A 14,308-nucleotide genomic window follows, 5' to 3' on the forward strand; every position below is an offset into this window, starting at 1 on the left:
GATCCCAGGACCTTGGGATCATGACTTGAGCCGAAGGCAGAGGCTCAACCAACTGAGCCACCCAGGCACCCCTCAAAGGTTATTTTAAAGTCAACAAAGCCTCACTTAGAAAAAATTCTATCAAATTAGGTCTTACAATAAAGGTAAAAATGCAAAGAAAAACTTCTAAACATTAAATTTTAGTTGCTATTATCTGATTACTGTTGATGCTATGAAAACTACCAACTGACAATTACAAATTATCCTCTTCTCTTCAGCTAACTTTAAATTCTGTCCTATAGAACCCCTATGGACTTGGTTTTCAAATAAAAAACAGAAAGTCCTTTAAAAAAAGATAATCAGCAAAACAACTTCACTGAAAACCAAATGCATATAGTTAGGGACTTATTCTCTTTTATTTATTTTTAAGTAAACTGTACACCCAACATGGGGCTTGAACTCACAACCCCAGATCAAGAGTCACATGCTCCACCAGCTGAGCCAGGCCAGGTATTCCTAGGGGGAACTTATTCTTAAAAGGAAGTACTATCTCCTTAAAGAAAGCAACTCCTCATCAACAGCTGGATGAATGCTGTTAGTCCTTTCCCATTTTCCTGTTTCAATGCCTTAGTTCCACCTTCCATCAGTTTCCTGATGATGGTTTAGCCTAACTCTGGTTCCAAGACAAACTGAAATAAAAAATAAGATCAAAAACAAATAATTTTTAATAAATATTTAATAATTTTTTAATGAAACAGCTTCAGAAGAACATTATATCACCCAGAGCTAAAAACTGGATTCTGATAGCAGTATTCTGCAGTTGGCAGTGCTATCCGATCAGCTGCAGGGGCATAAGAGCTACACCTTAGTCCCCTTCTGCTTTCTGGTGAATTCATTTTCCTGGTATCCTAGTCCCTGCCTGGGACTGGAGCCCAGCCTTGAAATCCCAGGGGAATGGGAATTTGCCTCACCAACCTGATTAGATTATATGTCAAGGCACTATTTTAAGTGCTAAATCTGAGAGACAAAAAAAAAAAAAAAAAAAATCCCTTCTCTTATGGAGGGTGATTGCCTGACACTGTTGGCTAGTTTTTGTCCTTCAAATTCTTCACTGTTCTGCCCTATACATTTTGAACATCTTGGCAATCCCTTTGGTGCTCCCCGCCACGGCAATCAACTGCTGCAAAGTGACCAGGTTTATGAAAGCCCTAGGTACAGTTCCTTATTTACCTAGCCAACCCTTTGCTATCAGCTGCTCTATTAAGCAGACCAAGTTTTTGTTACTCACCATCTGATTTGCTTTGCTGTGTGTGAGTCATGGGAGAAGTGATGTCTTTGGAAAGACTGCTTAGAGCTAAGTTTAAAGTGTTGCTTCAAGTATGATTTATCTTAAGATTGTCAAATAATGGTAGCCACTAACCACATGTGGCCATTGAGGAGCTGAAATTTGGTTGATCGGAAATGGTATGTGCTTCAAGTATAAAATACATACTAGATTTAAAAAATCAGTAGAAAATAAAAGAGGAAGGAAGGAAGGGAGGGAGGGAAAGATAGAGAGTGGAGAACAGGGGGTCCCTGGGGGCTCAGTCGGTTAAGTGTCCAACTCTTGACCTCAGCTCAGGTCTTGATCTTAGGGTTGAGTTCAAGCCCCACATTGGGCTCTATGCTAGGTGTGGAGCCTACTTTAAAAAAAAGAGAAAGAAAGAGGTCTCAATAATTTTTCAAAGTACTGATTAAATGTTGAAGCGTTAATACAGATTTGCTAAATAAAATATATTAAAATTAATTTTAGCTCTCTCTTAATTTTTTAAATGTGGCTATTAGATAATTTTTAAATTATGTGTCATTTGCATTATACTTCCACTGAATTGTGCTGCTTTAGAACATTTAGCTAATGGTAGCAACAAAAGAGTCATTATTTTGAGAGATGTGCTTACATATCTAGCTATCATTAGAAGAATACCTAAAAATGGAAGTTATTTGCAGAAAAACTGCTAGCTAATAAATGCTAAAGGAATGCTAAATAAGATCATCATCATTTTGCAATCCCCAATGGAATAACTCATTTAGGTAAGCATCATCAATGGGTGCTAAGACCACTGACAAAAGGTTGCTGTAGAAGAGGATATCCATCCAGGGGCAAAATGATGCCCTACAGATTATTACAAACTGCAAAGACAAGACCTGGTGGTCATTACTTTAACAAATGATCAAACTTAGCATATGATAGTGCTATAACCTGACATTCCATGCCTCTTTTGATATATGAGGTAAATGTTACCGACAACGCATGTTGCCCCAGTGTTTTACTGTGAAAATTTTCAAACACATATACAGCAACAATTAAAGAATTTTGTGATGAAAATCTATACTCAAATCATGCAATATTTTACTCACTTACTTTATCACATTATTTATCCATCTCCTTATCCATTTTATTTTGATGCATTTCAAAGTACATTGGAGACCTCATTACATGCCCTCTCTAAATAATCTATGAAGTGTTCTTGCCAAAAATGGTTAACTTGAATCTACTCTAAACCTAACTTCTAGGTTACAGGAAACACAGGGGCTATAGAGGAGAAAGTTAACTGACACTAAGAGGAAACAGAAAAATCCAGAATATGGGACATCTGTAACATTAGATGATTTAAAAAGTGTATGTCATTAAAAAAAAAGTTTGAGTGACTAGATTTAAGAGTTTAAAAAGACATATAACAACAAATTCCAATCTGTCCACCTAAATCAGATACTATTTAATAAAAAAAAATCTTGTAACAATTAAAGAAATATGAATATAAACTAGATGTTAGATGATATTATGGAATTAGTATTAGTTTTCTTAGATGTGGCCATGATCTGTGGTTATGCAGGTGATGACCCTTTTTTTCAGGAGATGAATGTTTACATGCATATACATATATACATAGATTTTAAATTTATTCATTTATTTATTTTCTAGAGATAAGGCAAATATAGCAAAATGTTAACAATTATTGTATCTAAGAAGAGAATAAACATGTTCACTGTGCTGGTCTTTCAACCCTTCTATACATCTGAAACACTTCAAAACAGAAACTGGGGGGCAGGACAGATTAAAAAAAAAACAAACAATTCGTTGTAGAGAGGCTGATATGGTCTTTTCTGTTTTGTTCTGCCTGGGCCTTTCAGATTAGGAATGTGATCTTTAAAAAAAAAAAATCTTACCCCCCCCAACACACACACGTTTCTCTAAAATTATTTTCACCTCAGAGTCAATGCTATATGCAATAGTCCAACTGCTGATTTAATCTAAAATAAGCAAAGGCTTTAATGCTATAGTGTTACAGAAGACAGTTCTCCAATCATAAGGCTAAACTTGAGATCAGGCTCATCGCCACCAGTCTGTGCAATGTATAGATTAAGGACAGGCTGCCACACACCTTTAGACTTTACATACCACTTGTTAAAAGTATCCTACAATAGATCTTACCTATCTGGCAACTTCAGACATAAAGGTTTTATGATTTCATTTCCTTCAGATTTCCTTGAGATTTCATTCTACGTTCCAACTTATTGCTGCTTCCTAAGTTATCAGAGCAGCTTCACCCTAATGTCCAAAGACATGCTCATCACCCAGGTAATTAGAAATAGAAAATCAAGGGCACCTGGGTAGCTCAGTGGGTTAAGCCTCTGCCTTCGGCTCAGGTTGTGATCTCAGGGTCCTGGGATGGAGCCCCTCATCAGGCTCTCTGCTCAGCAGGGAGCCTGCTTCCCCCCTTCTCTGCCTGCCTCTCTGCCTACTTATGATCTCTGTCTGTCAAATAAATAAATAAATAATCTTAAAAAAAAAAAAGAAATAGAAAATCATTAGCAGAGGTCACTGGACACAGTATAGCAGTAACTAAATAAAAGTATTGAATTTATTTTACTAACTAAAATAACATTTACAAAAAACAAAACAAAAACAAAACCAAAAAATCCCACCCAGATGTGGAATCTTATGTGTGTACACACAGTTGAATAAAAGAAAACAGCCACTGATAATCACGACCTGTCTTTCAAACTATCGTTAGAAAGAGCATATAACCTGCAAAAAAAGAGGTGCTTTGGAGGAAGGGGGAAAATGACTAGATAGTATTAGACACGAAACTAAAAAATGGTATAATCAGGGCTTAGGTTTTACAGTTAATGCTCTTTGGGTGAGATTGGGCACATTCAAGGTGGTATGGCCATAGACAAGGGTACTCTTTGCAAAAAAAGAACAACAATAAAGTATAAAATCACCTTAGTGAAGATCAGTCAGCACACAGATTTAATAAAGTAATTAATTACATCTGTCTTGTTTCAGATGCAATAAAATAAGGAAATGATATTTACCAGGGTTTGTCTTCTCAAGTTGGTACCATCGGTAAAATGCTCTTTTCTTCTGTTCACTCAGGTCTGACCCCTGCTGCAACAGCCAGTGAGAGATCCGGCTCTGACTGATACCTGTGGAGAAAGAGAAACAGCTATTGCAGGTACTTAAAGTCCAGGGAAGCTGCGAGTTCTGTTGGTCCTAGGTTACTGGGTCCTTTATTCTCTGTGTTAATCTGTAATGAAGCAACTTGAACAAACTCTCTAATATTAGATTTCTTTATAAAGGCTGACTGCACTGGCTGGAATATACTCAGAAATGATCCACCAGAGGTCAAAGCATTTTATTAACCAAGACGTGAAAGTGGTCTCTAAAACGAATCCATAAGCCAGGTTCATGTGAGATAAATGAAGAGATTCCTAATTAATAGTTGTAGGTCGGAAGTTGACTACATTTGTACTCTGACCACGACCCCCCGCTGCAGCCCAATCCTGGTTGAGAATGTTAGAATATTAGAACTTTTACCAGATACTGAGAAGGAAGAAAAAAAAATCAAGCCAGCAAGTTTTGCTATTCATTATCAACACTGAAAAAAAAGATTTAGGGCCTAAGAAAGGAGAGATTATTGAAAACAGTCTCTTTAATAAGGTTTCCGGATTATTTGTTAATTCATATAGGCATTTCCAGACTCGTTACTATTACTACATATAACAAAGAATTGGAAGAATTTTAGGTTATGTTGCAGTATGACCTCTTAAGAAACCTCAAGAAGTAAAGACATCTTTCTAAGACACAGACTTATTAAAAAAAAACAAAAAACTGAACAGAATATAAAGCAGTGGTTTTCAGTTACCTCTAAGAAGTTCTTGACAGCAATTAATTAGAAATGTGGAAAAACCTCCACATGTGAAAGTAAGAAAGCATGACTAAAACTTACTAGTATGAGAATCACATGCTGCTTCTGGTCATTATAGCGATTTCAAAAATGAATAATTCAACATGCAACTGGCAAAAGCAAAGAATAATAGGAAAGATGAAACTGTTTTATATGCCCATAAGTCACTTTCCAAAAGACTATTCAGCTATCACAGAGGGTTAACAGTATCTAAATTCTCCCAAGGAATTACTTATAGTAACTGGATGGTACTGAATGCCATGTGTGCCAACATCTGTTTAAAGCTATAATGCACAACAGGAAGAATGGTTATCAGGAAGAAACACACCTCCTAACATGAGAAGAAGCAGGAGGTCTGGTGATCACATTTAACTCATTAGAAGCAAGTCCCCAGAGTTTCATACTTTGAAAACCTATGTTACAAGAAAATGGGAGGAAACTGGGGAGAGATTTGTTAAAAGAGAGGTTGGGGTTTGAATCATGTTTCTCTGATTGGAAATGCCTTTCACTTTGAAAGGGTAAAAGTCAAACAGTTTTCCAAAACCTAAGTGATTACATTCTCAAGTAATTCACACGGTAGTTTTCCAGTGGACTGAGGATCTATGTGATGCAGGTGCTGGCAGCTAGCACTGTATGCTTGTTCTAAGAGAATACAAATTATTCTGGATAATTAAATTGGCTGTTTAGCAATGCTTTCACCAAAAGTCTAGTTTCAGACATTATACTACTTTTTATATTACCTTTAAACAAGAGTGGAAAAAAAAAAAAAAAAAAACCAACCCAACCATTTACCACCATAAAATCAAAACTGGTTTTCATGTCATAAAATGAAACTATTTTATATGGATTCTTCATATTGGTACTACACTATTCATAAAGAGGAAATTCAAGAAAAATCTGTTAAGAAAAAAAAAAAAGGATACACAGATATTCTGAAACTTTCAGTATTGAATCTTCTGCACAGAGATCACAGAGCCCATTAGATATTGGAGCTGTCCAGGTTCTGGCTGTGCTGTAGTGGAGGAAGAGGAAAAAGCCCATCAAAAGGAGATTAAATTATGGACTACTCACATAATAAAATACAGGGCAGACTTTTAAAATGTTCTTAAACAGCCCAAAACCCAAAACTAACACAAAAACAAACCAACCAAACAAAAAGCCATCAATATCAAGTGTTGGCAAGGGCATAGAGTGTATGGAACTCACACTTCTGAGAGAAGGGTAAGATGTCAAAGCCACTATGAGAAACAACTGAGCAGTATCTACTAAAGGGAACATATGGATACCGTATGGTCTAGCAATTTCTTTCCTTGATATACAGCACAGAAATCTGTACATACTCAAAAGAAATATGGGGCAAAAGGCATGTACAACTTGTACACATACAGACCTACAGAAGCATTATTCATAATCCCCAATCTGAAACAAGTCAAACACAAATCAACAGAATACATAAAAATCATGATTTATGCATTCTACTAAAGACTACCATACCACTGATATATGGAACCACATTAATAAATCTCACAAGAATAATATAGGCCCCCCAAAAAGACACATACATAAAAAAGCCATACACGATTATATGATTCAATTTATATACAGTTAAAAAAACAGACACAGCTTATCTATATGAGTAGTTACCTATGGATAGGAGGAAGGTTAATTAACTGGGAGGCAGTTGAAGAAATGCAGTGATTAGCATGATTTCTGATTTTTTTTTTAAGATTATATTTATTTGAGAGAGAGGGAGCACACGTGAGTGCATGAGCAGGGGGAGGAACAGAGGGAGAGGGAAAAGCAGACTCTCCGCTGAGCAGGGAATCCTGAAGGATGTGGGACTCCATTCCAGGACCCCAGGATCATGACCTGAGCCAAAGGCAGATGCCCATCCTACTGAGCCACCCAGACGCCCTGGCATCATTACTGATCTTGATCTAGATGAGAGTTATACATGTGTCTTCACTTTGTAAAAGTCATTAAACTTGGGACACTTTTCTCTGTATATATTTCAATTTTTTTTAAAGATTTTATTTATTTGACAGAGAGAGATGACAAGTAGAGAGGCAGGCAGAGAGAGAGAGGGAAGCAGGCTCCCTGCTGAGCAGAGAGCCTGATGCGGGACTCGATCCCAGGACCCTGAGATCATGATCTGAGCCGAAGGCAGCAGCTTAACCCACTGAGCCACCCAGGCACCCTGTATATATTTCAATTTTTAAAAAAAGTTTCCCGCCAAAGCTTTCAAAATTCTACGCAGTGTGTAAAAAATAAATTGGTATGTGTCAATATGGAAAGATGGCCATGATATCAATGAAAAAGTATATAGTTTTATGAATATATTTTCACATAATCTATCCTGTTTTGTATAGTAAGTAACAAAAGCTTATACATAGCCAAAGACACACAATAGGAATTTAGAGTGGCTGACTCTTCCTATATTGCATGCCTTTATATTATTTTCTTAATCTTCCTACAAATATGTATTTATTTTTAACCTTTTCCTATAATCACTACATGTTTTATTGGTTGTTTTAAAAACACTGTAATGAAGTTAAACAACAGACATGTGCAAAAAGAAGTTAATTTCTTCTTTCGTTAATTCTCCCGAGGTAAGCAATGTTAACTGTTAACATGTGTTGTTCCACAATTTTCTCCATGCATAATTATTAATTTAATAAAACAAAAGAAAGTAATAAAGAATTCTTCCCCATCCAATCTTTTGTGTGAAGAGGAAATAAGGAAGTCTTCCCTGTATATTTAATAAGTTTTCATATAATAAATACAGAAAATGAAGTAATAACTTTTTTCCAGAAGAGGCACTATAAAAACTAAATATGTACAACAATACATTTTGAAAAAAAAATACAGTTTGCAGTGATTTTTCTTAATTAGCAGCTTGCTGATAAGTAAGTTTTCTTTAACACTCATCCTTCTGTGCCTGGTCCAAGCCTTTGGAACTTTAGTTGATCTAGGTGTAAAAAGGCCCTGCTGCTTTTCTTTACTGTCTGCTTTGGTACTTCTCCTTGGAAGACAAATTCCCTTTCCTCCCTCCCACTGCTGAAAAAAAAAATGTCATTCCCCACATGTTTTAGCTCCTCAAAACCTCTTCTCCACCTTTCACAGGGCAGAAGAAAAGAAAAATTCACATATAATTTTCATAACTCTCTTACACTGAGATACTAAAACTAACACCCCATTAATTTCTTTCCACTAAGAAACTGATTGGTCACATTGATTTCAAAGGATGAAAAATGCCAGTCTCATTCACATTCTTTTCTGAGCTTAGCTTCATCATGCTCCTTCCAGTTCCTCAAATGCCATGCTCCCTCCCACTAGAGGGCTCTCTACCACAACCCATTCTGGTCAAAATCTCTGATGCAACAAATTCCAATGTTTCCTCTTCTTCCCCTTCCTGGGCAATGCAAATGACCAATCACATCATCTTCATCCTTGAAAAATGTTAGATACAACTATCCAATGCAACTTTTTAGTCAGCTTCATGGACTGTTTGCTAGCTCCTTACATGCTAGTGTCCTCAGGGTTCCACCTCTAAGAATCTTCTCTCCTATACACTCTTCCTTTGGTCATCACAACTATCAATCACGATTTTAAAATTCTAAATGCCAATGACTTCCAGAGCACCAGACTGTTCTTTCAAACCATCTGCTAGATAGCTTCATGAGATTTTCCCACAAGTCTTCAGTATCGTTAACTTAACTCATATCTTCTTCCTTTAAATCTGCTCTTCTTCCTGTGTCCCCCATCTCAATTCTACCTTCCACTCTACTCTCTCCTCAAATTCTCAAATGATTACCATATCTAATCACTTCTTAAGATTCTCTTTATGTTTTCTCCAATCTTCATTCTTGCGGTTCAGAATCTCAGCCTCGTTTGCCTGGACAATTGAAATAACTGATAAAAGAATAAGCCATCTAAGATCCACAAAGACAAAAACCTCAAGATCAGATCCTTCTTAACTACAAGGTCATTTCACAGTTGAAAACATGAAATGTGATTCTTCAGTCACTTTCTGCTTGAGAACTGCAGTCATCTCAGGGCAACCAGAGTTATATCTCCAAATTTAAAACAGATTCTCCATAAAAAGTATTCATAAACGTGGGGATAAAAATCCATCCTCCATCCCAACTTTTCTATTTCTTATCCTAGAGATTTATTTGGATGTGAATCCTTCTAGATTCTTTCCTGTGCACTTAAGACATAAACATGTACACATATTTACATTTAAGTTTTTTTAAGCACGCATTTGTAGTTATTTGATCTGTAAGTAATATTTCTCACATAAATGGAATTTTCTCATGTAGTAATTTAATGAATCTTCATCATTCTAATGGTTACATGGTATTCCACACCAAAATCTACTTACATATTTACCTATTATTAAACATTTCAGTTGTTGCTAATGGTTTACCATTATAAATGATGATACAATAAATACTCCATGCATATCTTCATGCATATGTACAGATGTTTTAGGATTTCTGAGAATGGAATTTTTGATTCACAGCATATGAGCACTTAAGTTTATGACAAATACCAGAGTGCCCCCTTAAGAAGGTTGTACCAAATTTTATACTCTGACCAATAGTGATGAGATTATCTCCCTACATTCTCATGATTACTGAATACTATAAAACTTATTTTGAAAGTCTTTCTTTTTGTAATACATGCTCATTATTAAAAAAGAATTATAAGCAATTTAGCAGAAAGAAAAATTAAGAAAACAGCTAATTTAAAAAACACACACATCCAAATTCTTACTGTTTAGAAATAACTACACTTATGATAAGATCATTCCAAGCATATGTAGACATAGGGTAGGCAGAAATAATTACTAAAAGTGAACATATGCATACTGTATACTATACAGACATACTATAGACAGAATTTTGAAATATAAAAACATAAAAATCAGTTTGATTTGAATGCAAGAAAAAATTTGTAATAGAGTGAAAATAAACTATTACTCAATTTTAGTAAATGCTTCTATAAGGCAAGCAAGGTACATAAAAGAATGCATTAAAGCAAGGTAAAAGGTTATACAAAAACATTAGGTTGGAAGCACTGCCTTCTAACTTGTGGGCAGTATGTAATGGCTCCTGGCTAAAAACGTTGAGGAAATTAGCAGGCTGTGGTGGCCAGGCTCTAAAATGACCCCTAATTATTCTCTGTCTTCCTTCTTTTGTGTAATCCCCTCCAACCCTGCTTGAGAGCTGGTCTGTGCAACCAACAGAATTTGGCAGAAATGACAGTCTGTGACTTCTGACATTAGGTCATAAACAACGTTAACAGCTTCTGCCTTGCTCTCTCTCTGATAGCTGATTCTAAGGAAAACTAGTTGTCATGCTGTGAGACCATTCAACCTGACCTATAGAGGAACTCACATGGCAAATAATTGAGGCATTCTACCTACAGCTACCCAAGTGAACCATCTAGACCTCTAGTCTTAGGTAAACCTCCCAATGACTGTAACCTCCTGAGACACCCTAAACCAGAATGTCCTAAGTTGCTCTTACATTCCTGACCCACAGAAACTGAGATAATAAAGGTTTAGGTTTCAAGTTGTTAAGATCTGATGTTATTTCTTATGCAGCAATAGATAACTAATACACATATATATACTATACTTTCCCCATCTTTCTCCCTGGCCTATATACCTAACTCCTGATATTTAGAAGATAAATGCAGAGTCAATGTTTATATTCTGTTCTGGATTCATAATTTCCATAGTTGTTTACTTACAGGTCTAGATTCAAATGGATTCAAGATTTACCACATAGTTTATTTTTTTTTTAGCTGAGGCATATTTTATCTACAATAAAGTACACTACTCTTAAATATATATTTCAATGGCTTTTGACATATGTATATACATATGACCATTGCTCAAATTAGTATATAGATTATTTTCATGTTCCCTAAAAGGTCCTTCTGTCCCTTTCCAGTTAAGACCCAAATTCTATATTTTCAATTTAATTTTTGGTTGGTAAGATTTCTTCATCAAGAAGTTTTTATCATTACAGGTTTATTGGTGTTGTATCCCCCAGTCCTTGTTTTCTTATGTTTGTCTTCCACGTTTATTTTTTTTTTTTAACCTTTATAATTTTTTTATTTTTTTCAGCATAACAGTATTCATTATTTTTGCACCACACACAGTGCTCCATGCAATCCGTGCCCTCTACAATACCCACCACCTGGTGCCCCCAACCTCCCACCCCCATTCCACGTTTATTTTTTGAGGACAACTCTACAAGGGAAATAATTTAGGAGGGATTAGTCTTTCCTCCAAAATCTGTTAAAATGGAGTGAGGTCTATGAGAATGGCAGACTAGGACCTCTGAGAAACAAGTCCTCTAAAAAAAATAGTAAGAGCAAAAGATGTTCTGCCATAAAAATACTGGCAAAAATTGTCAGAATCCAACTTAACCAAAAGTTTGCAACAATCCAAGGAGTGCTTATTTAAGAAAAAATACTTAATTTTAATGAGATCACTTGTATGACATTTTAACCAGACCTACATCCATTCCCATTATCACTACTGAAACCAATATTCTTTCAATCACAGTGAAAACAGGAATGGCTTAGTAGCCACTGGATGGAGTAAAACAGGTTTGGAGTTCCCCAAAATATCATTCAAAGAGAACTATCATTATTGGACCTATCTGGCAATTCCCTGGAAACTCCCATTTGTAAAGGCTTGCCCTTATTTGACCCGATTCACAGCTCACTGGGTGTAAACAGACTTTTCTCTAGGAGGGAAGTACAAAGGGAGGTGGTTTATTGAAAACAATCAGTGACAATCATTTAACATTGCATTAATATTAACTGAGGTAATGATGACAGCTGTGGCAAACAATGAGCTGACCAAAATATTTTAAAAGCTGAGGAATGAGATGTCTATGAGTATCTTTGAAAACCTTTGACAGGGGCACCTGGGTGGCTCAGTCGTTAAGCATCTGCCTTCAGCTCAGGTCGTTATTCCAGCGTCCTGGGATCAAGCCCCATATTGTGCTCCCTGTTCAGTGTGGAGCCTGCTTCTCCCTCGCCAGCTCCCCCGTGCTTGTGCTCCCTCTCTCTGACTCTGTCATAAATAAATAATATCTTGAAAAAAAAAAAGAAGAAAGAAAGAAAAACTTTGGTATATTTTTGGGCAATCTAAAAGATTAGGCATATGTGTAGTACTGTTTCTATGTACATAATCACAGTAATATGTACACACAGGAAAGAGCTATGAAAGCACTAAGGTCTCACCTATGGCTAACCGGGAGGCACAGTATAAAGAAAATGTGAAGGCAAAGGCGGAATTATGAAGTGTCTATCTGAGCATTAAAGGCATGCAGAGCCCCTCAGCAAAGCTGGGAAACTTATGGGCTTCAGGCATTTAAGAGCTGGGAAACTTATGGGCTTCAGGCATTTAAGAAAATCTCTGAACAACAATTAGCTGACAACTAAGCTAACAAGAAATCACCATACACCACAAAGAATTCTGACTATAGGATTAGTTCAGGAAAGTCACTAAACAAAGAAAGAGCAACAGTATCAGAGACCACAACAAAGCCACGGGTGGGGAGGAATCTGATTTCCAGATTTCCACATTATATTACTTAAAAAGTGCCCAGTTTGAAAAACAAAACAAAATTTATAAAAAGAAAGAATAACACATAGTAAAAGAAGCTATCAATAAGTGTCTTTGAAGAAATCCAGATGTTGGACTTAACAGACAAAAATTTAAATTAGCTATTTTAAAGATATTCAAAGAATTAAAGAAAAAAAAAAACAAAACATGTCTGGCATTGCCTGGGTGGCTCAGTGGGTTAAAGCCTCTGCCTTCAACTCAGGTCATGAACCCAGCGTCCTGGGATGGAGCCCCACATGGGCTCTCAGCTCAGCAGGGAGCCTGCTTCCTCTCTGCCTGCCTCTTTGCCTACTTGTGATCTCTGTCAAATAAATAAATAAAATCTTTAAAAAAGAAATGTCTGGAGAACTATAGGAAACTGTGAGAAAAATCCCTCATCAAATAGAATATCAATAAAAAGAGAGGAGTCATAAGAAAGAATCAAATAGAAATTCTGGAGTTGAAAAGTATAAAACTTGAAATTAAAAATTCACTAAAGAGGGACGCCTGGCTGGCTCAGTGGGTTAAGCCTCTCTCTGCCTTCGGCTCAGGTCATGATCTCAGGGTCCTGGGATCGAGCCCCGCATTGGGCTCTCTGCTCAGCAGTGAGCCTGCTTCCTCCTCTCTCTGCCTGCCTCTCTTCCTACTTGTGATCTCTCTCTGCAAATAAATAAAATCTTAAAAAAAAAAAAAATTCACTAAAGAGGTTCAACACCAGATGTGAACTGACAGAAGAAATATCAGGAAACCTAAAGACAGGTTGACTGAGATGATCTATTACAAGAAACAGAAAAGTGAGGAAAGAATATTTGAAAAAATAATGGCCAAATAGTTCCCGAATTTGATAAGAAAACATTAATCTACAAGTCCAAGAAGCTCAGTAGTATTTAAGTAGGGTAAACTCAGAGAGACCTATACCTAAAAACATAAATTGTTGAAAATCAAAGACTAAGATAAAATTTGAAAGCCGCAAGAAAAAAGTGACTCATTATATACAAGGAATACTCAATAAGATTAATAGCTGATTTCTTATTAGAAATTGTCAGAAGTCAGAAAGCAGTAAGATGAAATATTCAAAGTGCTGGGGGAAGGAAAAAGAATCTCAAACAAAAACTCTATATCTAGCAAAACTATCCTTCCAAAATGAAAGAGACCTTAAGATATTGCCAGGTGAACAAACTGGACAGAATCTGATGTCAGCAGACCTGTCCTACAAGAAAAACTTCTGCTAAGAGAATTCCTTCACCTGAAATGAAAGAACACTAAATAGTAATTCAAATACACATGAAGGATAAAGAGTGCCAGTAAAAGCAATGATATAATTAAACATTAAAAAAAACAGTATAAATGCATTTTTTGTTTATAACTCCTTTTATCCTTTTTAAAAGTGGATAATGCAGTAATTATAAATCTAAGTTGATGGGTACACAATGTATAGCATGTAATTTGTATGACAATAATGGCA

At 36.1% G+C, this 14,308-nt stretch overlaps 1 protein-coding gene across 14 annotated transcripts in view; it reads right to left on the reverse strand.

Annotated features, from left to right (window-relative positions):
- HMBOX1 (homeobox containing 1) overlaps positions 1–14,308 on the reverse strand; it is a 195,982-nt gene that overhangs the window by 61,560 nt on the left and 120,114 nt on the right. For all 14 annotated transcript variants that reach the window (XM_047717488.1, XM_047717487.1, XM_047717481.1 and 11 more), the window contains exon 5: positions 4,339–4,449. In XM_047717488.1, coding sequence (XP_047573444.1) covers positions 4,339–4,449 — 111 coding nt within the window. The remainder of the gene's footprint in view (positions 1–4,338; positions 4,450–14,308) is intronic.

The sequence above is a fragment of the Lutra lutra genome, chromosome 2, assembly GCF_902655055.1.
Source record: "Lutra lutra chromosome 2, mLutLut1.2, whole genome shotgun sequence".
Classification (NCBI taxonomy): Eukaryota; Metazoa; Chordata; class Mammalia; order Carnivora; family Mustelidae; genus Lutra; species Lutra lutra.